We start from the raw sequence: 24,691 nt of genomic DNA on the forward strand, positions 1-24,691 counted from the left end.
CTGTCTCGTGATGGCAGCTCATTCTTCCCAGTCAGAAGGTATCTCAATAAATTATACTGTGCACATAAAAAGATTGTATACCGTAAACATATTAGGTCTTCTTTTATTTTCCAGAACCGATTAGGTTACAATCATTAAAATATAACATATTGTTTATTCATAAGCATGTCCACCCAGGAGCAAAGTAAACTTCCGGTTCCAGTTTGCCTGCCAGTGCCTGCTATGCCATAGAACGCATGGTTTTGGTGTTTCCTTTTTCATACCCTCCTTCGTACTCTCCAAGCAGTAGAAAAGATAGGTCACACAGAACACCTAGACACTTGCACATGTCAGGAGCTTTACACCTCTGTAGCCTACTACTAAGTTATTATTAAGTGGGCCACACTGTCTACACAAGTTGAAAAAGGCTCAGCAAAGCCTCTACTGCCTAATTCAGGGTGAGCCCCTGCATCCTGGGCATTCTACAATAGTACCATCAAGAGCATCTTGACGAGCACTCAACTCAACAACAAAAAATCACACACGTGTGAACTGAGTGGTGCAATTCCCCCCCCCCCCCCCCCCCCCCCCCCTCTCTCTCTCTCTCTCTCTCATTAGAGACACAGCACCTACCCTCTCTCTGTTTCTGGCGCCCCCTACTGGTATAAATAAGTCACATACTCGTGCTCATAGTTACAGGTACACAGGTACACAGGTACACAGGTACACAGGTACACGGACATTGCAAGCTGGATGTAGGAGTGGTTGCACCACTCAAAAACTACAGAGGGTGGTTCGGATAGCTCAACGCATAGTAGGTGGTTTCCCTTCCTCCAGGGGATACACCTAGCAGTGTGTAGCCACGGTAAAGCAAATCATCAAGAACATTCATCACCCCAGCTTTTTCTGCCTTTAACCCATTTTGGGGGCGGGAATTATGTTATACTTTAGCTATTGAAAAATAGCAGATCTACAAGCTCATGTACGAGCTTGTACAGTAGGTCTGCTATTTTTGAAAAATCTCAAAAATGTGACAAATCTTTGAATATATATTCTTTCAGAGCGAACGTTTTTAACTCAAATCTTTGCTTCTGCATGGGGGGTCCCTGGAACAACATATTTTCAGATGGGGGTCGCCCTACACATACATATAATTCTGTGGGTCCTTGACATGAAAATGTTTGAGAACCACTGACATAGAAACATTGGGTTTTCTGAAAACTGTCAGGATTTAGAAGATATTTGTAGAATCCTTTCTCAGGTAAAAATGGGTTAACAGGTTGGACTAGTATAGCCTATAGGTGCCCAGACGGCTACACCAGCTGCCCGGGCCACAAGCAACGTTTTGATGACTGGAGGAGATTTCCACTCTGCAAAGCAAACTTTTCTAGGTGCATGATGCTATGGCTCGTGTCAAGAGGCTACTTCCGTGCACATACCCCTCCCAGAACAAGCTTCTCCCATGAAATTACAATTAATTATATAATGGGGCATGGATGAGGCTGTAGACACCTGAGACTGTCTCTCTCTGTGTGAATGCTTAAACATCAGTGGATATGCATGCGCGTGCGTGCGTGCATTCATTGTGTTGTTGTGTATATCGTGTGTAAATCCCCCCCAAGCTTTTGATGTTGTTTAGCATTCTGCCCAGGTGTGTGTGAATGTGCTGTCCTTGAATGTCCCTCACTCAACAGCCACTAAAAACTCACAACAAAGACTCTCCCTAACCTCTGGAGATTTTATTCAAGGCCCTTATGGGTACCTAACGTACCATATACGTAACTGGACAAATGGTCAAAATGTATATGTTTTGTTTTGTTCCATACATTAATGCCCTATTTGATTGTCAGTGACAGTGTCACATAAAAAGACAGAAAATAGGCGTCCTACAAAATCTGATCTCTAAATTGATTTTTCAAAATGTGTGGAAAAAATAAAGTCTATTATGTTCGCCTATAATGACATGCTCTAAATATGGGCAAGCATGGGTTTTATAAATATTGAAACCAATGAAAAGTATCAATGACAGGTGCAGAGCCTGTGACTAAATAATGAGTACATTGAATCCATTGGAACACACAATTGTTTTCACTTTCCTGAACAGTAACAGTTCACAAGTCCAAGGTCTCCACCAAACTGGCAAAACTGCAGCCATTGCTATATACAGTATACTCTATATTGCTTGACATTTGGACGGTGGTTGAAAGTCCCATGGATGAAAGAGCTTTGTTATGGTGTGAATGTGATTTGATTCACCCTGCCATGGAGAGATTGATAGAAAGCCTGCTTATCGATGCCAAGTCTGCCTTGTGTCTCATGCCTCCCTAGTGCTTATTTGCACTTTCCTCCGCATTTTCATTAAAGTCTACTGAACAGATTCGATTTTCACTGTGAACTGATGCATGGGTTTTCCAGCACATAATGAGAAATGGTGACAATTGAAGCGAACCACATATAGGAACATAGTCTTGAGACTTGCAGAGATTATTATATGCAGACTACACTATGGATATGAAAAAAATATAATTGGATTTTAAGCAGCGCCGCCAACAGTATGCAGTATGCTGTTTTTGAGTCCCTCCCAACTGGCAACATATCAGACATTCTTAGATTGTCCGCTGACCCGCACTCTACCCCACGAAAACAACTGCATTCATATACCCGCACCCACCTGCACACACTTGTATGTGTTACGAGGCGATTAGCCATGGTTCCCACAAGCATTTTAATCCGATCGGTGGCCATTTTCGCAAAAATGTATAATGTATCAGAGTGCAACCAATAGAGTTGCATAGTTGAAAGCATAATATGGTGAGAAAATGGCGATCCGAGAAAATGGATCGGATAAAAATGCTTTTAATTGAACAATATGTAATTCACAGGTGCTAATAACATACCAGAGCAAAATTGTAACATCTGTGGCGCACTTTATATTTGAAATTTGAACATTTGTAGATATTAACATTGTAAATGTAGCAAGGTGCGTCATGTTGCGTCATGTCTGTCATGATTATGACCAGGCAATGAACTCTACACATGGCACCCACACTCCTTTGTGCATGGCACCTTTCACATCATATACAACCTTGATTAAAGCCACATAAACACTAGCATACCTATTCTGGCGGCGAACATTTGGAAAAAATAGCAGATCTATGAGATCACAACTTGTCGTGTTGTGACGTGTTGTGAACTTGTAGATAGGGTGCTGAGGAGATTTGGTGTAAATTAGAACGGAAAAATATGTCTAAACTAGTTAATGCAGGTATGTGTGTTCCGTGTATATAAGCATGTCTCAAATAAAAAGCAACAGCAAGCAAAAGCAAGTGTCTGTCCCTGATCCGCTAACCAAAGAAGTACACTCATTCTTTTAGATAAATACAACACATTCATCCCCCTTCGCTTGCTTCATCATTCAGCTCACATCCAGTGTAGTAGGAAAAGGACACAGTCATGAATGAGTCATCCCCGGATTCCCTCAAGCCAGCAGGTCATTCTTATGTCATCCATTGCAGTTTAAAGCCCAAACCACACAAGGGGGGGGGGGGAGAGATAAACGTTTTTTATGGTAAACCACACCAATGCAAATGAGTTGCATTGGTGTGGTTTACCTTAAAAAAAGTTTTTTTTAACGTGACCCTTTGGTATGGTTTGTGCTTAAGGGTTCCGTGAGAGTTATGGGTGTCCGTGAAATTAAAAGGTTGGAGAGAACCACTGGCGTAACGGATGTAGCCAGTGTAGAAAGTGGAATTTTGACACACTTGCTGCTCTTTCCCCGCTCTGGTATAGGTCTGCAACTTCAAAGAGAGAAATTGCCAACTGAATGCCACAGAGTGCTGATGGACGCAGCATGGGTGCAGGGAGCTGGGACTTGTTCTCGTGCACGCAGTCCCCATTTCTGAGAGTTACTGACCTTCAGCGGGATCAGAAGCCTTGCTCTGCTACAGTATAATGAAGAATGAACATGATGACTGTGCAGAGATTCTCACCCCCGGTTTGATATACATTAGGCCAGTGGTTCTTGTTGTAATATCCAACAGGCTGTGTACTGATAACAGGTACTTGTACGTGAATATGCAATGTACTTATATATGTGTATGGATATATGTGTGTGGTGCACTGAACTGTAACATACTTTATGAGCTGAGCTGTTAGGGGCACGCTGAAGGCCGCGTGCTGCAGGCAGTGATTGTGATGTCTAGTCAGTGACGTCAGTAAGACACGAAGTATCCAAGCATATATATGATCCTGTATGACAATAAACCTTGTGATTGTATTGATGTGACCCAAGTCTCCGTGTCATGTTAATCTCTCTCCCGGAGCAGGCCTGCCCGTATGTCCGTCTGTCCGAACCATGGAAATGTCAACCGGGTCGTCACACACCAGAACCAGACGAGGGTCCGAGTACTTAGATAAGAATCAGTAAGCTATTTATTATAACAGTTCTCACACTTTTTTTAATCTCAAGGACCCCCATTACTCTGAGAGTGTACAAACGGAATGTGTCCATTCAGTTCTGTTTGTACACTCTCAGAGTTACAGACCTGTAAGGGTTCATTTGGAACGCCCTCAAGGAACCATGCAGGTTCCCTGGAAGCCACTTTGGGAATCACTGGATTAGGCCACGGACCCACATTTGATACCTCTGGGAACTCAATCTGAGTTACAGACCTGCAAGGGTCGCTTTGGTTCCTAACTATCAATCATTTAACTGTCTGGGGACCCCATGGAAGCCCCCCAAGGACCCCTGGTGGTCCCCGGTCGGTCTGTCTGTCTGTCCATTTGTCTGTCTGTGATCACAAACAATTAATCACCACCATCTACATAGAAGCACAGGCCACAAGACTGGATGATGGTGGTGGTGCCCACCCCAGGGATTGTCTGCCAGTCCCCGCTGTCACTGATCATGTTGCCCACCCCGGGGATTGTCTGCCAGTCCCCGCTGTCACTGCTCGTGTTGCCCACCCCGGCCGGAACAGTCTGCCAGTCACTACTGCCACTGATGGTGGTGCCCACTGCGGCAGTGGGCAGTGGGCACTATTCCCACTGCTAGCAGCGACTGAAGTCGGTGAAGTGTGACTGATTGGCCGGCAGCTGTCAACTGGCTCGCACTATGTTACTTTATATTACACACTGCCCATATCGATATCTGACACGTTTTCTATTTCTTTCCTCCGCTATCTCTTTCCACCTTTCTTGAAAGTTGAAACGGCAATGATAGACCTTGCAATGACCCACTTTCTTTTTTTTTATGTGATGTGACAATAAAGCTGAGAGAGAGACGAATGGAGGTGAACGTAAACCGTGCACACACATACACACAGTCACACAGTCACACACAGCATTTAGCATAAGAAGTAGAGAGCACAGTAGGGCTTGTCTACTAAATCACTGCACAGAGGGCAATTTATTTAAAAAAATTGCACCGACAGATTCGTGTCTGGCCACGAATCTGTCGCTTGACCTCACTGATTCACGCTGAGGAAGGCTCGACACCAAAACGCATCCGTGTATGCTGCCCGCGCCAAAGTACCAGAAGGACTTTGGAGTGCCGGTTATTTTTCTTATCGTCGTCGTGAGACATGCACCCGGCAAATTGCATTAATACAGACTGACTGAGTGTGCTCATTTTTGTTTCTACTCGTTTTCATTGAGACCAGCCCAAAAATAAACCAGCAGCCCCCTCCCCCCTGGGGGACTGGATAATCCTGTTTCAGTAGAGCACAGAGGGCTGAGGAGGGACCGAGACTCTGAGGAAACTACTGATCTCAGTGTGTGTGTGTGTGTGTGTGTGTGTGTGTGTGTGTGTGTGTGTGTGTGTGTGTGTGTGTGTGTGTGTGTGTGTGTGTGTGTGTGTGTGTGTGTGTGCGTGCGTGCGTGTGTGTGTGTGTGTGAAAGAGAGAGAGAGAGAGAGAGAGAGAGGGTGAGATTGGCAGAAGCAGAAATAAAAGGAAATGAGGCAAACTTTCACGTTTCAATTGAAGTGTGTTTCTCAACCTTGTCTTCAAGGGCAGGGGAGACGCGGGGGCTTAAGATAGAAAGACACATGTAGCCGACTGGACTGGAGCCAGAGCGACAACAACAGAGCTGCGGATGCTTTTGGTCCGAACGCTACAGTCAACTGAGGACAACCCCGCAGGAAACTCTCACCTCCCCGGGTTACAGAACAACAATGAAATGTCACTGCTCACACCATCCATCCATCCAACCTCCAGCACACCACAACACACAGTCAGACTGGTCACCCACCCTCCATGGGGGTGTTGCTGTCTTGTCGGTTGGCGAAGACCACGTCCACATACTCCAGCTGCAACCTCTGGAGGGAGCCCCTCAGACCTGACAAGAATGAGAGAGAGCTGACTTAGATAAACGTGAGTTTTTTCGGTACTTGCAAATGAGGGATTACTACGAAAAAGAGATAAAAACTGCATGACTCAAGGAATGAGGTTATTAGGATTAGGATTCAGGCATATGAAAAGAAAAAGGGTAGGGTAATCTCAGCTCTGTATAAAGGTTTGATGGCAAGTAAAGAAATATCTACCCTATATATTAAAGAGAAATGGGAAGCTGGATTGGGGGTTACGGATGAGGACTGGTACAATATATGTAAAACACAGTGCACAGCCACAAGCTCTAGAACGTGGAGGGAATTCAGCTGGAAGAATATTACCAGACTCCAAAGATTACAGCAAGAATGCAGTCTAAACAACAATCATGCTGGAGGTTATGTGGAAGTATAAATGTTGACCACGAACACATATTTTGGAATTGTCCTAAAATAAGTAATTATTGGGACAATGTATGGTCAGAGATAAAGAAGATACTAAGCTATGAGATACCTAAGACTGGTGTTGTGCTGTATCTGGGTGATTTGTCACAGGATAATACCATAGACTGTAAAAGGGATAATACGCAGAGAGAAGACCTGGTCAAAGTGTTATTGGCAGCTAGTAAAAAAGCAATTACAAGGCTATGGTACAAACCATAACCTCCAGCTTGTGAGCAGTGGCTGAGCATTGTGTAGGAGATATTTGTATGTATGTATGTATTGAGACTACAAGAGGAATTATTAATTGAAAAATGGGAGAAATGGACTGAATATAAAAATCAACAGAACGACACCAATGTTAACAATGATGGCCATTCATAATTGGACTATAGAATATGTTGTATATTAATGAACCCTTGCACTGTAACTGTCATTTTATGTTTACCTGCAAATAAAAATGAAGTTTAAAAAGAATGAGAGAGAGCGAGAGACATGTTTATTTTGTTTGTTTAGCAATTCCCTTTAGAAGCACATGATACGGTAGATGTGCCTTCTAGTCTCCATGGGGTCCTGAATATAGAAAAATATACAGACATGCTAGAAAGTGCAGCACATTAAGATATGGAAGCAATCATGAAGTAAAAGTAAAAGGCACATTAAGATAAAGTGACTTCACAGATATAAACCCATGCTAAAGCAGACTAAACAGATAAATGATCGAAATAATTAATTAGCAAACTTGCAAATGAATTCACAAAGCATCGCAACGCAGGGATCCGCAGCACATATTAATTTGGGGGGTTTCAGAACCACAGCTGTAGTGCCAAATGAGTCCCTTTATTTTGAGCAAAGGGCTTTTTTCCAGATGGATGGAGGATGAGAGAGAGAGAGAGGGATTCGAACGAGTGAGGACGATGATAAGGAAAAGAGAATACATCAATAATAAGACAGTTGACAGGAAGTACGAGCATCTGGAAACTGTTGCGTTTCTGAAGTGCAACGCCGTGCACATCAGGGAATGTTGGTGCCAGTTGGAATGTTTCTCTTTTCGCTTGATGCATGTTTTGCTTTGACGAGTGCAGTGCATAACAAGTCGCTGAGGTGGAACGCTTGATCGAATGTAAAATGGGCAATGTATTGACACATGTTGCCTGTTCATCACTGAAATGTGACAATAATGTTACATATCGTCGCTATCGGGGGAAAACTTAACTCCATATTTAATATTGATTTATTTTCAATAAATTAACCTTGTTTTTGCAGTGATGTGTGACGCAATGTGAGATTGTATATCAGCAATTTAGTTTTGAAAGGTTTAAAAAGAAAAGATTTTGGAAAATACTTGAAAGTTGATTAGTTTGTCTGTGGGTTTTATAAATATTTAGTGTGAATAGGAGACAAAGTGAATAGAAGACAAATATCCACACACTGGCTCCAGCTCCAAAGGATTTTATTTTTACCATCAACCATTGGTAAAACCAATGAAAAATATTAGCTTACACTGAATCCATTGGAATACATGTTATGTTCTCTATTTCCTGCAGTAACGGTTTTGGAAATGCAAGGTTTCAACTGGACAGCAACAATATTAATCCCGTTATGGGTCTTATTTTTGCCTGAAGAATAAAAGAAAGATAATTTTAGGTCACTGTCAAAAATGGTCATTAGAATAAACTTTAATGCTATTATTTTGAATGAAAGAAAAATAAGTGAAGTGGTCATAAGAAAAAGAAAAATCTTGCATTTGTTTTTGTCATTATGGTTCCTTCTAAGTTCTTATTCTTAAGTATTCATTTTTATCTTCTCATACAGAGCTGACAACAATAGCTCGTTAGGAAGTAAGACGCTGGGAAATGCCATCTCTGTCACTTTACCTAAGAAATGTAACACTGATCCTCTATTTTTGACATAATCACCCTACACTTTGATCATGCCGAATTTCAGGCGTGTCAAATTCTTGGTCGTCTGAATGTCACAGCAGTATTTACAGGATCACAAAAAATAGTTTGAAGTAGTTAATTTTATAAAGTCAGTGGCTGGAAACCAAACACGGCTAAGCAGGGAGGGTGATAAATGAAGGGTATAATCCGTAAACACCAAAGCCCCCTCTCTGCTGACGGAATCGTAAAGGGCAGTGAGAATTTCCCCACATAGGGATCAATAAAGTATCTCTATACATCCCTGTGTTCCCGAGAGGAACACAGGGAAGATGAAAGCTCAGTTTAGGAGAGTGTATGACACGAAAGGGTTCAAAGACAAGGTAGCCTACACTCCCATGTGCAAGTAGATGTGTGAGTGTGACTATTTTAGTGTCTATATACTAGTAACTAGTGCATAGAGTCAAGGGAAACCTTGCCGTTTCCTCTGTCTCGTGGATTAGTTTTTCAACCTCTGAACTCCTTCCAGTCTTGGAATCTTGTTGTTAAACAGAAAGTGTCTCTACCATGATGAATAACGTTGTCACTTGTCAAGGACATGGCATTCCTTTGAACTGTGGATTTTCTACGACTCGCGTCGTAGACTTTCCTTTGGGCTAGTTACCGGTATAATCTTTCGGTGTTCAGGCTACAGTGAATAGCACAAGCGATAGTTACAGTATATCACATCACTTCATGGATGACAGTTTAATGTGTCATCCTACATCCTAGATTGTAATCGGTGCATGCATCTCTCTAGTGCTGGGAGGAAATATATTGAGCTCTTCAAGGTCATAATAAATATGAAATGTTTCAGTACAGTATGTACTTATTTTTCCTTTTTTTTAATGGAAGTTATGGAAAATATGTTGACAAAATCTACTTCCATTAGATCATTAAATCATTCCATTACTTTTCCTTTAGTCTCTCTCCAATCATTCTGGGAACCCATCGGCAAAAAGAGACACGTTCACTTCCGGCTGCACGCCTTTGTTTACATTCCCATACCATTCCTAAAACCCTAGACATTGTAATGGGAGTTGCCGACAGATTCAGCTGCTGCTGTAAAAAGGCTGGGAGCCGTCATGATTCCCTCGCAATACAGATTCTGTCAACAAGTGACACGTACCGGGCCATAAACCAACAGTAAGAGGTTTCTCTGCAGGGGTTTCTCTGAGCTAACAGCGCGCCCCGTTTTATAAGTCTGTGGTGACACGTTGCACACCAGTGGAGAGAGGACGCTTTGCCCTGCTCATATCATTTGTCATCCGGACAGGACACCTGGGATTAGCCAATTACCCATGCCTCTCTCACACTCTTTCTCTCTCTCTTCTCTGTCTCGCCGATTTGTCCAAATGTTTTCTTTATGTATTATCCTTCTTGTCGTTGGGGAAAAGTTAGCGAGGCTGTCGTGAATGTTAATTATGTGAGAGAGAGAGCTGAGTCATTGCTGGAGGTGCATTGCGCTGTGGGGAGGGCAATGGGTGGACTTGACCATGGGATATGCATGCAAGTGTGTGCTGTCATTGAGTTTGTGCAAGGGCAATTACAACAGTGATGATGAGGAAACAGAATGGCAGGGGAGAAGAGAAGAAAAGAGAAGAATACTAAACATTAAAACAAAACACAAGATTAGATTAGATTTCAATTTGAATCAAGACACATTTAAGCACATGAACCCTATACCGGTAGGTGGTTAACTCCAGATGCCTGGGACTGAAGTGGGCCTAGTGTACTCCCAAGTTCAGAAAGAAATCCAACACAAGCCAGAAGGATAACAGACAGGATTATGTGAGGGCACCAGGGCATGTGGTGATGTGAAGGACAAAGGAAAGGGGGAGAGAATACAGATCTGTTACCTTCAATGATATGTTTTCTGTTGAGCCCACACTCTGTCTCTGCTCTGGAGGAAGACAGGAAACAAATACACATGTATACATTACAAACTGCATATCCAACACTTAGAAATATATTACACAAAAAAGCTACAGTATCTCCTCACTGGTTGCCGTTTCAGAATTGATTTTAAGAGTTTACCGATGACTTTTGAAGCCCTGGAGGGACAGTCTCCCAGTTAGATTTTAGATATGCTGGCCCCCTATGAACCTGAGCACTGCCTTCATCCTCAGATAGGGCCCTCTTTGTTGTTCCTAAAACCCACCTCATTACCTGGCTCAGGCTTTTATAGACTAGGCAGCAAGGCTTCGGAACGCCCAGCCGGAGGATCTCATAAGACTAGCAAAGTCAGTGTCATCTTTTAAATCACTTCTAAAAATGTACTTTAATTGGCACAGCTTGGTGCAGCGACAGACATCACCCTACCCGCCCATCTTCTCACCCATGAAGGCCAATCAGCTCTGTGCATAACTAGTCAGTCAAAGATGTTTAATTGAGTGCCACTAGGTGCAAAATTGTACACTATTACCCCTTTTCCACCGGCATGGAACCGGGTCTGTTCTTTTCCTTTGCATAATTTAGAACCAGTTTGGAGTGTTTCCACTGAAAATAATTGGATTCCTAAAATGTAGTTCAGAACTGGAATAAAAAGATTATAGTTTTGTCTTGCAGTGAACTGGGAACCAGTGGGCATGTCAATATTCCACAGGAAAAAGCCAATCCTTGTATAGACTGTAGTTTGATAGTTAAAGCTGTGTATTTGTTTGGTTGTACCATGATAACAAAGTTGATTTTCTCTTGATTTGTCCCTCTGAAAAATGCTATTGTTAGTGTCAGAATGTTCGGAAGACGTGTGGCTCATGAAGAATGGGTCCGATATTTAGTTCAGTGACCATGGGATCAAATTGGAAAGAATAGACTCACAAGCACAGATACGGAAGATGGCTTTTCTATTGTTCGTCTTGGTCCCAGTTTACAGAAGGTGGCATGCATGTTTCCCGTTCCAGTTCATTTCCCCATAGCTTTGTTTGGTAGAAACAGGAAACGGGGTGCAATACAGTTATGCACAGAGCCTATTGTGTTTGTTTGTTGGAACGACGGGCCCAGCCAGAGGCACTGTGGCAATTCAAAGCCCTAGTCTCCACGGTGATGGACATGAACATTAGAGCTACGCTACCTAAGCGCCCAGAAGGTGTCCCTTTAAACTACTGAACGGATGGGAGAACAAGGCATCTTGTCTTTGTTTGTCGGCTACAGCCTAGACATAAAGTCTAGTTCAATTACTGGACCTCTTCCATTCCTGGATTTTTCACTTTTCCCACTACCTTTATTCTTTGACTTTCCCACCCTCATGATCCGCTCGGTTACCCGTCATTTGTCTTCTCCTCGCCTCAAACCATCCCAACCCCCCCTCCCCCGCCCTTACCCCCTCTGCCCTCCCGGTGCTCTCTGCCTGCTGAATGTAATGGATCTTTGGACAGTAACATGGAGGCTGTCACCATACCTGGAGAAGCTTATTAAAGTATTCGGAAAACTAAATACAAAGACAGCGTACCACAATGACACAACGCTGCCGATAACATTTTATTCCCTTTTTACATTTTTTGTTTTAGATTTTTGGTACTGTTTTCTTAGTGGAAAATGCATTGTTTGTGTTCTGATGCAATAAATAATAAATAATAAAAAAGAAAAAGCTTTGTATATGTGCAAGAGAGAGAGAGAAAGATAAAAGGAGGGGGGGCAGAATGACTCTATGACTGTACACAGTAATATATATCCTCATAAATAACACTATTTGTAACTCAGAGAGAGAACACAAATGTTAGCACACTTGTCAGTTAAATTACAGTGTGTGCAGGTCTGCGTGCTGACTCGGCACTCAGCAAAGCGCTCCAGGTGAGCAGCTTGGGTTCAGCTGGTCGTTAATCGGTTCTCTTTAATATGAAGCATCCATTGTGGAGATGAGAGGGGTTGGGTGATATACGGCAGCCGTTTGCACGCAGGCAGGACAGTTTCAGGCTAGATAGAAATATTCGTTCCCAGCCCGGATCTGCCTGTGAGACTAGCTATTCCGCACACCCAGTTAACCGACAAAGGGATGTCTTGCCAGAGTCTGCACACTGACTATGAGAAGACATGTTTTCATCTTTTTGGCAAAAAACGCCACATGCGCACGCACGCACGCACACACACGCACACGCACACGCGCACACGCACACGCACACGCACACGCACACGCACACACACACACACAGTCACACACACACACACACACACACACACACACACACACACACACACGCACGCACACACGCGCGCACAATTACCTTCCTCCCCAGTAGAGTTTTGTGGTGATCACAAGGCTGGACCTCCTGAGTGAAGACAGACAGACGGACATCATGTCACAAGGGCCAATGAAAGTAAAAAATACTTTACATAAAAGATGCTCTCATACAGTGCGTACGCGTGCACGTGCATGTATGTGTTTATTTTTACACGAGCGAGGATGATGGGATTGTCCTTCAGTGACCTCGTCCCAAAAGCCTGCAGTCTAATGAAGATCTCCACTGGAGAGGCTGAATAAAGCACCGAAGTCTGACATCAATATCGGTAGAGGGCGCCAAGTCCACGGGTTTGTGTACAACAACGATAATGGTCAGTTAATTAATTATTGGAGCCACCAAATTGTAATCCCCATAGGGGGATTTTAGATCGCCTCATATAAGCACTGTCTGACTGACTGTGAATGAACTCATATGGATATGAAGAATAAACTGACTTCAAGAAAACGCTAATGTTACTGCTGCCGAATTAGTTACATTTTCGCTAGAAACTGTGACTATCAAATATGACTGACTGACTGTCGTAAACGATACAGAGACATCTCCCTGACAATATCGCTGAGACAGTTTGTTGACAGTTTGAAAAACTTCCGTGAACCACTTGGAACCAGATGAGTGAGTGAGGTCAGAACTTTGGCGCTCTATTACAGCTTTGAGTAGCTCTTTTTGGTGTGTTTATGCTAGTTTATTTAGATAGGAGCATATCATCGCAATCGGGCAGAAACCTTGGATCTCCATATTTCATCCATCTTTATCTGCTTATCCGGAGTCGAGGTGTATAGATAAAAGTTCCAACCTTCACTTTTCCGGGCCACATACTGTACACATAGGGGCCTATACACATGTAACTGGGGGGTCCTGAGGCGTTCTAAGGCCAGTGTAGATATACAGGATACAGGCCATTGCTTTGCCCAGTGGGCTCCTCCCAGCTTTTCTTCAATAATTAATGCCCTACATTTTTATATAAAACTATTTATATTTGCCTATAATGACCAAAATAGGGTTGAATGTGGTTCAGTCTGTGGGGTTTATAAATATTTAACAATATGAAAATGATATTTAAAATGAAATTAACACTTAACACTTGTGTCTAATTACCACTCTGGATCCATTTGGAAGTTTGAAACCCAGGTTCTTTTTTTCCATTTCCTGAAAAGTGACGGTTTTGGACATACAGGCTTTCAACCTGACAACAACGATAATGGTCAGTGAATGAATTATTGGAGCCACCAGGCAGGCACCCTTCTTTTTATTTATTTTTAATTACCGTTTTTAACAAGCTAGCTCCTCCACAGCCAATTCTGCTTTTGCTTGAACAATCAATAATTCAGACCCATCCGAGGCAGCAGAGACATGTGCAGGACTCTGAGGACAAAGTACAATGTGGCCGTACACTGTACTACTTTCTGTATACTAGAAAGATAATTGTATGCTGTACGGCGTACAGCATACAATTATCTTTCTAGTATGCTCGTGTGTGTGCGCGTGCAACTTTTTAATAATTATGTAAATCTGAATCTTAAGTTTTCAAATAAGTGTAATGGAGTAAAAAGTACAATATTTGAGATGTAGTGGAGTAAAAGTATATAAAGTATAAAAGTTTCCTTCCGATTTTCCTATATTCATCAATTAGTGTAGATTTCCGTCTTTACACAAACATTCAATTCCCATTGACAATGAATGGAGAATTTACGTCATATGTGTCTGAGCAAATAGACATGTTACGTCATGATGATGCACAATGATAAGAGCGCCCCTCACTTCACACGGGTGTGATTTTTAAATACTCTAGTAGAATTTCAATATACTTACTATATCTACAGCAGTGGTTCCCAAACTTGATCATGTCAAGGACCCCCTAATTAATTAGCCCGAGGACCCCCATTTGAAAAGATATGCCAGAGACTGCAAGAGAGAAGATTTTTACGGCTCTAGCAGTGATTCTCAACCCGTTTCATTTCAAGGACCCCCAGTTTGACATGCATTAGTCTACGGACCCCCATTTAATGGCATTTCTATCTCTGGGACCCCCAATTTATATTGTAAAATCAATGTTAATTTAACTCGGAGAGTGTACAAATGTTAGGGTACATTGGTTCCAAACTATCATTTATCTGGGGGCCCCCTGTAACTTCCTCAAGGACCCCTGGGGATCCCTGGACCCCACTTTGGGAACCACTGATCTACAGTACTTGAGTAAATGTACTTAGTTACTTTACACCACTGGCTGTACTGTAGGCCATACTGCAAATTGAACTGTACACCTGCTTTCCTCTGATCACTGTGGATACAGCAAGCAGATGTACACCATTGGTTGGTGATATCAGTGATGGGAAGGGAGATACAGCTGTGAGGCTTATGTTAGCTTGGCGCTGTACTTGTTTACTAGATTGAAGTGATTATATGGATGCAAAGTTGCAAACATGACCTTTTGTCATGCATGTATAACACATAAGGGAGAGAGGCCACATTGAACCAATGTTTCGGCAAACCGGATGACTTCTTCAGGGGACCCTGAAAAAGGCATCCTGTTTGCCGAAACGTCAGTTCAATACAAAATTCTTGCATCGTGACTACGAGTTGTGCGGCCTTTTTCCCTTTTTTCACGTTTTATCTCCTGCGGGCAGCACCTCCCCACTACTGGTGTGCGCTAGCTCCTACCACTTTGTTTTGTTCTGTAAACACATAACACACGGATATAAGCAGTAAACACACTTTACACATGCATGTGTATGTCTATGAGTATATTATACTCATAGACATACACATGCACACTGGAGCTCATGGAAGCACAAGCGCACATGTACATATCCCTTCGCCCACAGGCACACAGGCCTATGTGCACGTGCACTAGAAAAAAGATAATACTCCAAGGCACATTTATGCTGTGGTGGCAGTGGCACTTGACACATTCTTAACAAATTGCACTTACCTCCAGCACTTTTTCTTGATAATGTTCCCCAGGATTATCTCCGCTCTGTGAAAGAAAGACAGAAAGGAGATTACATCATCAGGCTGTCCTTCCAGGGTGAGAAGATTGCACACTCCTCCTTAACGGCTGTGGATCTGCACCATGAATAACCCACTAAAAAACACATAATAAAATAAAAATAAAAATGAATGAATGGATGACTTGTCTCATCTGCAATGCATGAGATACTCGAATACTCTTTAACCTTGAAATTTACATTCACCTCCAGGGCAGGAATTTCATGGAGGCCATGAAAGCTGAGGCCACTGTTGCCCCTCAAAAATGATATGCAGTTGCTTCTGGTCTTGATGTAGTGTTTTGAGTGGATTGTCTATGTTTTGTTGATGATGTAAGTGTATTGTTGTGTGTTGACATGTTTGATGTATTTTGGGGCAGCGGTGGCCTAAGGGTTAGTGGAGCACCCTTGTTGCTGAAAGGTTGCCAGTTCAATTCCTCGGACGGGCTGGAAAAATCTGGGTCGGGAAGTGTTGTGCCTGAAGACCCCCTCTAAAATGAGATGCTGCATCTCAAGGGGCTATCCTTTAAATAAAAATTCAATATATATGACCTAAATTATGAACCACCCACACTGCTCTTTTCTCCTCTACCATGTTCCTGTCAAGGCAGAAAAGCCCCCAAAATAAAATTAAAAAATAAATAGTTTTGTTTCATATGATGGCATTCCTGACCTTGCATTGTGCACTGGAAAAAAACAAAAACACCATAGGCCAATTAAGTGGCCTTGCCCCTGAAATTTCGGAATTCCAGGCGTGTTCACCACCATCACACAAACCAAGACGTCATCATTCAATACCAGGCACAAAACCACCGTGGCCTGCACGGGTGAATTAGGCAGTGTGAAATGTATCGTTCGTGAGCCACGGCCAGCCCTTGATTCACTGCCAATTTAAAATTTACAATTCATGCATTTAGCAGATGCTCTTAACCCAGAGCGATTTACAGTTAAGGAAGAACAACACAAGGTAAATACATCAAATGCATAGATTAGATATAGTCTAGGGTCATATGTAAACCAAGAACCTATCATCCGTCTAACAGTAGAATATCCCTACACTGAAACGATAAACACTGTAGAATGCTAAAGAATGTCTTTGCCAGAGTGTCTTCAGATGAGTTACAGTAGTTTACGTGGCTTTGGTTTGGGGCTGAATATGAGCAGCGTTGTGGTCACCTCCTGGGAGCGACGCCCAGCAGATCAGCCCTCTCAGCCCGGTGCTGCTCCAGGGCCAGGTAAGATTAGATGTTAAGAGAACGGACGGGAGGCATTACTCACTTTCCCCTGGAGTAGACCTCTGCGGTGTCGAAGAGGTTGACCCCGCTCTCGTAGGCAATCGTCATCAGCTGCTCTGCCACCTGACACAGGAGGAGGGGGGTATTGTTGGTTTTATGCTACACTACATGTGCACAAAGGTCGGATATGCACATCTCCATCTTTAAACACGGTGCTGGACCCAAAAATAATCAAGTGAAGAATAAAGGGAATGTCCACTCTCACACTCTCCCGTATTTTGTATTAACTTTTTTTTGAAACATTGTTCACTTTTGGTTAAATAAATAAAAACAGGAGAGCAATTTATCGTGTGAACATTCTCTTTTTTCTTCACAGCAAATGTGCAGAGCATGTTTCATGCACAGATGCATAAAAAGCCAGTGAGCAATGCCCAGAAAGAGATGAAGGAATGTGAATGAAAACCATGGCATGAAGCCTAACTCATACTGAGTAGGTTCTCTTCAACCTAGTTATTGTGCCTGTAATGTATTTAAAGTTATTCCTGGAGCGAATTGTTTGTCTGTCTCTGTATACATGTCCTGGAATGACAGTGACGAGCTATTCCTTGACGACAACGAGTGGCACCTTGAAGGTGAGAGCAAAGGTGTTTTCACACCGGAGTTGATTGACACGCCTAGTATTTCACTTTCGATGAAGTCTCATGTATTGAGACGCAGGTGTCTGTCACATGCGTGCATGTCTCAGGGACTCAGGCACATGCCTGCCCGTGACCACCAGAGTTGAATAGTGTTTTTCTACAGTGCCATGCGACCCACAAATCCAAGTGAGTACTCAGGCGTTGTGCCCTGACCTAGAAAGCACTTATCCTGGGATAAAATCCAACTGTACACACCACAGGAACCAACCGCCCGCTGAGATATTCACCATTGTGACCAACTATGGTTTCAAATTTTCAATCAGCAGGCAATGCAAAATTAACCATACTCATGATTACAAAATAGCAAATATCACTATGGTTTATTTTGCACCCCCATTTGAGCCAGTTGAACCAATTTCTACCATAGCTACAATGGTAAACTTTGGCAGCCACAAAATAGAATGGGAGTTGAGGATGGGAATGAGAGGCAAAGGTCTTTCTGGCATCAAATAATCTTAACCCTTAAACATGGCAGTTTCATTTGGTAGTCTTGAGACAATGAAACAACGTGCATGCTTGAGTATTGTTCACAGCGATTGTCATCATGCAGTGTCTTATTGTCATCATCCAGTGTCTTATTGTCATCATGCAGTGTCTTATTGTCATCATCCAGTGTCTTATTGTCATCATGCAGTGTCTTACCTCGTCCGAAATCTGACTTCCAAAGGTCACCCAGGTGCCTGTTGGGGGAGATGTCAAAGGCACAGTTCACAAACACACAGGGCTGGATGGCAATCGCAAGGTTTCCGGTTCGAACCCATGGGCTCCCCCAGAGTTGGTGTCGAAGTGTCCTTGAGCAAGACACTGAACCCCTAATTGCTCCTGATGTGTTGGTTGGTGCCTTGCATGGTTTCCGCCACCATCGGTGTATGAATGTGTGTGTGAATGGGTGAATGTAATGCACAATCTATTTAAAGCGCCTTGGATAAAGGTGCTATATAAATGCACCATTTACCATTTACACACCACATGGAACATACTGGACCTTCTAATTGTAACTCTCTCCCATCCACTCACACACCCACCTTGCCTAACAGAGCCAAGTTAGCCATGCATTAATGATGACTCATTTTAGATGGGCACCCGGCACAGCGCCCATTCCCCCAACCATAGCCAAATGTCAGAGTTGAACGTAGACAGGGAAGTTGCCCGAGGCTCAGTGAAAGCATTATCATATTCATAATCTTTTATACCCTTTCAGTTGGAGTCCTCCGAGGCCTCAACTCCGCATTCGCCCACTGATCATTGCTTTAAAGCAAACCCTAGGCAGAACCAAACCAAACCATTTTGAGAATTAATTTGGATATGACTGACAGTTCTGTCATTCATGTTGCTTTTCATACGTGCGTGCGTTACCCGTAAAATTGACATGTGCCACAACCTGTGTATACATGTCTCTGTGTGTGTGTGTGTGTGTGTGTGTGTGTGTGTGCGGTGTGTGTGTGTGTGTGTGTGTGTGTGTGTGTGTGTGTGTGTGTGTGCGTGCATGTGCGTTTCTCCATTATTACCATAGTATCTTCACAAAGAGATCATGTTTTCACTCCTGTGTGTCAACTAGTCGATGTGCCGGTACTAGACATGTATGTAAATAATGCCACCACAAGGGCACTTAGTCCAAGCTCTCTTCTGTCTGTCTTTAGACCCAATGACAGTTTAAAGTGGCGACATTTGACAACACATACACCAACACAATATGGGGGCTGTCCAACATTATAATGCGTGCGTTGGACCAATGGTATTGTACCTCGGAACACTCTAGCCGTTAGACTAATGTTTTGGTTGTTTTGACCAGGACATTTCTACAGAATATATTTGTGTGTCAATGTCTGTGTCAACCTACATTACTTTTCAGCTGTATATAATTGACTGTCAGCTTGTGAAGCCAGTATCCAGAATCCAGTACCACTGATTCAATATTAACAAGAGGGCAAGTTTGACAGTTTGTAAATATCTTATACTGTAACGCCAAATATTCTTTGCATTCCTTTCCTCTGTTTACACCTCATTCATCTTACACATGCACACCACAGACACACTACAGACACAGTGGTGGTCAATACTCCACACACTGCACACAGTATTTTTTGAATACTCCAAAAAGCATTAAAAAAAGTAGGCCTACTAACACATTTCATCATATCTTCATATTAGTCCTGACTCCTAGCTCACTAAGGCTTATTTGGTATAACATTTGTGTCTGTGTCTCAGAGGAGGGCTGTGGACAGTTCAGAAACCCGCCTACCAGCTGACATTGACGGGGAATCCAAGCTAATATTTAATATAATATTGTTTATGTACTTCAAACATATTTCTAATGGTTTGAGCCTAAATCACCACTCTGATATAACCAGTCCTTGTCCTTTTCTTTCTGACTTCTGAAGCAGTTTTAGCTGCAGTACCACAATGTCCTGGTGGTGGGGGCTCTGATATGCAAATTATTTAATCTTTGAGACATTATAATACTACTGATGCTAGATAAATCCAGACTTGTTTCCATTCCATGCCAGCTTGGAAAATCAACAATGGCGTGTCTGTAAACAAAGTGGAAATAAAAATGCTGAACTGAAGACTGAAGAGGGGGAGGAACTATAGAAAGTAGGGTGATACTGATGACATCACGGGTATGACCAAATCAGTTGAGCTGTTCCCGAGAGCAATTTCCATAAAAGTTATGAGGAGAAAGCCTGATTGTATAAAATAATTGTGTATTGGTGGGCATAGAACACACACAAGGGAGTGCAAAAAACACATTTTCATGTTGTAGGACCTTTAAGTACAGTACTCAAGTAAATATACTGTCCATCACTGCCACAGACACACATGCAAACCTACAGGACATTACAGCACATAGAGAGAGATCTGTCATTTGACAGTAATTCCATTTAATTGTACTCACCGAGTCCCAAACAGGAGACACGCAGCCCTGATTTCCCCAGGTTCCTGTAAGAAAAGGCATGAAAACTTAATATAATGATGATGACACATGAACAAAACCTACAGCAACTTTATCCAAAGCCGCAGCTGTGTACCGTGGCTCCATGCGTTGTCGGTAAGACACATGCGTGGCTGGTTAAAAATCACCTGTGGCTTTTTTATATATTTTATGGTGGGACAGACAAAAAGACAGACAAAAAGGCTGACAGGAAATGGGGAGAGAGATGGGGGGAGGACATGCAGCAAGGGCCGTCGGGATCGGGAGTCAAACCCGCGGCACACTGCCAGACTGGATTACCAGCCAAGGTGCCTGGACCACTGAGCCATGGCCCAGGCCTCACCTGTGGCATGGGCCACAGGTTAGAGTTGGGGATTGGGGTAGGGTGTCAAAAATAGCAGATCAGCAATTCTCACTATTTCTTATGTGATTATGTGACTTATGTGATTATAATGCATCTTAGTCAGCTTGGTTAACGGGGAGACACTACATTTCTCTCTTGGGTCTCGAGCTGAAAAGTTTTGGGAATCCAAAGATCCAAAGTGCTTTGCCTTTACCCATTCACACACACATTCACACACCCGCATAATGCAAAGCACCAAGCTGGGGTTCAGTGTCTTGCTCAAGAACACTTCGCCATGAAGCAAGCAGGAGCCAGGGATCAAACTGGGAACCTTCCAGTTCCAAGACAGCTACAAAGTCATTCGTTTTTCATGCTCACAATGCCAAAGAGTTTTGTGCCATTACACACACAAAAGGCGAACTTATCCAGAAAATCCAAATTACATTTTGTGGTGGATTACGTGGGGTATACTCAAAGAGTTAAAGAAAATCAATTGTAATTGTGGCACACGGTTCATAGTCGCAGCTTCTCTCAGCTCCTGAGTAAAGCTCCTCGTATTTGATTAGGGAGGGAGCAGATTCAACGTGAGGGTCACCTTTTTTGCTGTACCAATCATGAATCAGAATTTGAAAATTACTGTCACAAGAAAGTTGACTTAGCTCATCCATCATCACGGCCTCCGAATGGATTCTACCAGCTTCAGAATCCAGGGAGGGCCTCCGAAAGCCCTATACAGACTTCTGAGAAGAACATTGGGCTCATTACTTGACAGGGGCAAAATCCTATTAACGGCGTACACTGTATTGGGAAGTTTAGCGTCCAACTTTGTTTTTGGACGAGTGCAATCCCCCGTTTCTCCCATTAGTCCTCATTCAATCCTCTTGAGCTTGGAGCAGGAGTACTGGAGTTATTGTCTGTGTCATTAAATAGAGACACGCTCAGCCTTTGTGATTCTTACTTTTTGGGACTCTCTCCTCGCGTGTGTTGTCTCACACGCTTTCATCCTCTCTCACTCTCATTCACACATCCTCTCCCTTCCCTCCCTTTCCAATTTCTTCGACTCAAATTCTCAATTTCCATACACAGATTAGACGAAGCTGTAAAACGGTCAACTCTCGGCGGACTATGGTATAAAACTAGAAGTTAAAAAAACTAAATGAGTTCTGTGTGCTTCACGGATTGGACGACAGTGCCAAAAGGAGGGATACAAGCAAAGCAACACAAGGGTCTCTGCGGGGCTGTTGCACACGACGCAATGATGTAACTTGTAGTTGTTTGTTTTTTAAGTCTAGGGATATGACAGTAATGAGAGCACAGTGTGCTCCCTTCTCCGGCTATAGCTGAAGAACGGGGCAGTGTGCTCCGGTGTCTGATCCAGAGTAAATGAAAAGAAATTAGCATCGACAGGAAGACAGATGGGTGATGTCCTACAACATATCGGTGCACGTGGAGCTGTGTGGAAGCCATCAGGACATCAGGAAGACAGATGATGTCTCACATCACGTGGAGAATGTGTGGAAGACATCGGGAAGACAGATAGGTGATGTCGCAGAACATAATCAGTGCATATGGAGCTGTGTGTGCATCAGCAAGGCAAGGAGAAGTCACGATTGGAAGAGACTACTGTGAAATTGAGACGTATTCGTCCTCAAGACCAAAGTCTGTGCTGCACATAACTGCAGCACACACATACGTGCACTTGTGTGGGTCGCACACAGGCACGCATGAACACACATGCCACACACATGAACACACACGCATGTCCAAATACAAGCTCCTTGACACAAAAACCAGGGCCAAATGTGTGTGTTGTAGGAGCTCTATATCACAGAGAATAACAAATGGGACAATAAAAATGCCAACAGTGCCTTTCTTACATGATTTATGACCCATGCCAGCCAGAAAGTGCTATCTCACAGTGCCAGTGCAGTTTGGTTGGCCAACAAGGGACATGTCTCATAAAGCCAGCGGCTTAAATCTTCTGATCGATACCTGAACGATCAGATGATTAATTGTCTTCTTCTCAAACAAGGATTTCTGGAGTTGTGGATTATGACCACATGAACTCTGACTGAGTCCCTATTTTTGTTAACTTTAACATTATTATTATTTTAAAACAATTATTATTTTATTTTTCTATTGTGAAAAGAGCCGATCAACAAGCTCACAACACATCACGATGCACTGTTTTGTGAGCTTGTAGATCTGCTTTTTTTGCTACTCTTCCATTATAGTCATTATATAGGGCTTAAGTGGTTAATGTCAGGATAAAACTAAGACAGATCGCTGCAGCCTATGATGTGAGATGAGAGGAGGGTGAACATTTATGTATTCCGCTTCTCTGATGAATTATGGAGTCACTAGACTGGATCACTGAGCCGTACAAGTGTGGAGGTTGTAGTTTAGAATTTTAATAGTGACTCTCATCTCACACACACACACACACACACACACACACACACACACACACACACACACACACACACACACACACGTGACTTTCGCACGATACTCCGGTGCCATGAATCAGAGGAGCCTGGCTTCACCATAATCACAAGGGAAGGAGACGAGCGAGATGCTGCCGGCGCTTGAGCGTCAACGCCAAAAGCACAGCTGACGCACGTCGGCACAGATCAGAAACAGACCACGGCTGCACTAACATCAGATAAAGAGTGATGATGTATTCCCAAATTGCACCATTCCCAACTCGCGTAACACCGAGTAGGCTTTCACCCGAAGGGTGATGAATTGAGTATGAAGGAACCAAATGGAAACAAGCCATGGACCATATGCAGACCGCGGCCATCTTACCATTATAAGTTAATGGCAAGGTGCTAACAATTGGTGCAACTTCCTATTGGCAGCCCATTCATCCAAACAGAAAAGTCCTCTCTGATTGTATTACACAACGTCAAACTCACCAACATTGCAGCTGCACGAAAAGCTTGAATTATTCTCTTTCTATCCTCAAAGTGTTTGTGTCATAAAAATCTACTGTAGACATGTTATGAGTTACTTTGTGTCCTTGCAGGTGATTCTTTTTCTAAGTGTTGCAGTTTGGAAGTGCTCGTTAGATATCCCTCAAATCCTCTGCGTACCACCTGTTTTGAATTTGCACATAATGCAGGAGGCAGCAGGACATTGCTTTACTGAAAACGAGTGCTTCCAAACTCTGATGGCAAGATGGCCGCGGTCTGCAAATGGTCAATAGGCTTTCTAGGGTTTAAAATGCTCTCATCAGAACTTGAATTGAAGTGTACTTTCCTGTGCTTTTTTCTGCAAACTCTTAATAAAGTAATCAATCAATCAATCAATCAACCAACCAATCAGTCTTGCTTCTATAATGACAGATACTTTTCATAACAAGACCCAGTGCCTCCAACGGTTGAAGGACAATTAACATGTTTCGTATGCTGCCATGGATAACACTAGCCCCCCGGCAGCAGATTGAAGATTTCCATCTTCAATCTACGACTGCAGATTGTTATCACAGCTGATATTATTGTTGTTGTCGCTGTTATTGCTGTTGTTTATATCTGCCCCCACCCTTTTTTCTCTCAATGTTTTTTCCCCATGATAAGAATCGTGTGCATA

The 24,691-nt window shown here is 43.0% G+C and overlaps 1 protein-coding gene across 5 annotated transcripts in view; it reads right to left on the reverse strand.

Annotated features, from left to right (window-relative positions):
- kcnab1b (potassium voltage-gated channel subfamily A regulatory beta subunit 1b) overlaps positions 1 to 24,691 on the reverse strand; it is a 60,732-nt gene that overhangs the window by 9,609 nt on the left and 26,432 nt on the right. For all 5 annotated transcript variants that reach the window (XR_014570307.1, XM_083783020.1, XM_083783018.1 and 2 more), the window contains 7 exons: positions 20,719 to 20,762; positions 18,465 to 18,502; positions 17,168 to 17,247; positions 15,835 to 15,879; positions 12,888 to 12,932; positions 10,524 to 10,567; positions 6,229 to 6,315 (listed from right to left, as the gene is read on the reverse strand). Coding sequence is in view for 4 of the 5 variants with exons in the window: in XM_083783020.1 (XP_083639146.1) it covers positions 6,229 to 6,315; positions 10,524 to 10,567; positions 12,888 to 12,932; positions 15,835 to 15,879; positions 17,168 to 17,247; positions 18,465 to 18,502; positions 20,719 to 20,762 (383 nt within the window). In the remaining variant the exon portion in view is untranslated. The remainder of the gene's footprint in view (positions 1 to 6,228; positions 6,316 to 10,523; positions 10,568 to 12,887; positions 12,933 to 15,834; positions 15,880 to 17,167; positions 17,248 to 18,464; positions 18,503 to 20,718; positions 20,763 to 24,691) is intronic.

This window comes from Protomyctophum parallelum (assembly GCF_964188405.1).
Source record: "Protomyctophum parallelum genome assembly, chromosome: 14".
Lineage (NCBI taxonomy): Eukaryota > Metazoa > Chordata > Actinopteri > Myctophiformes > Myctophidae > Protomyctophum > Protomyctophum parallelum.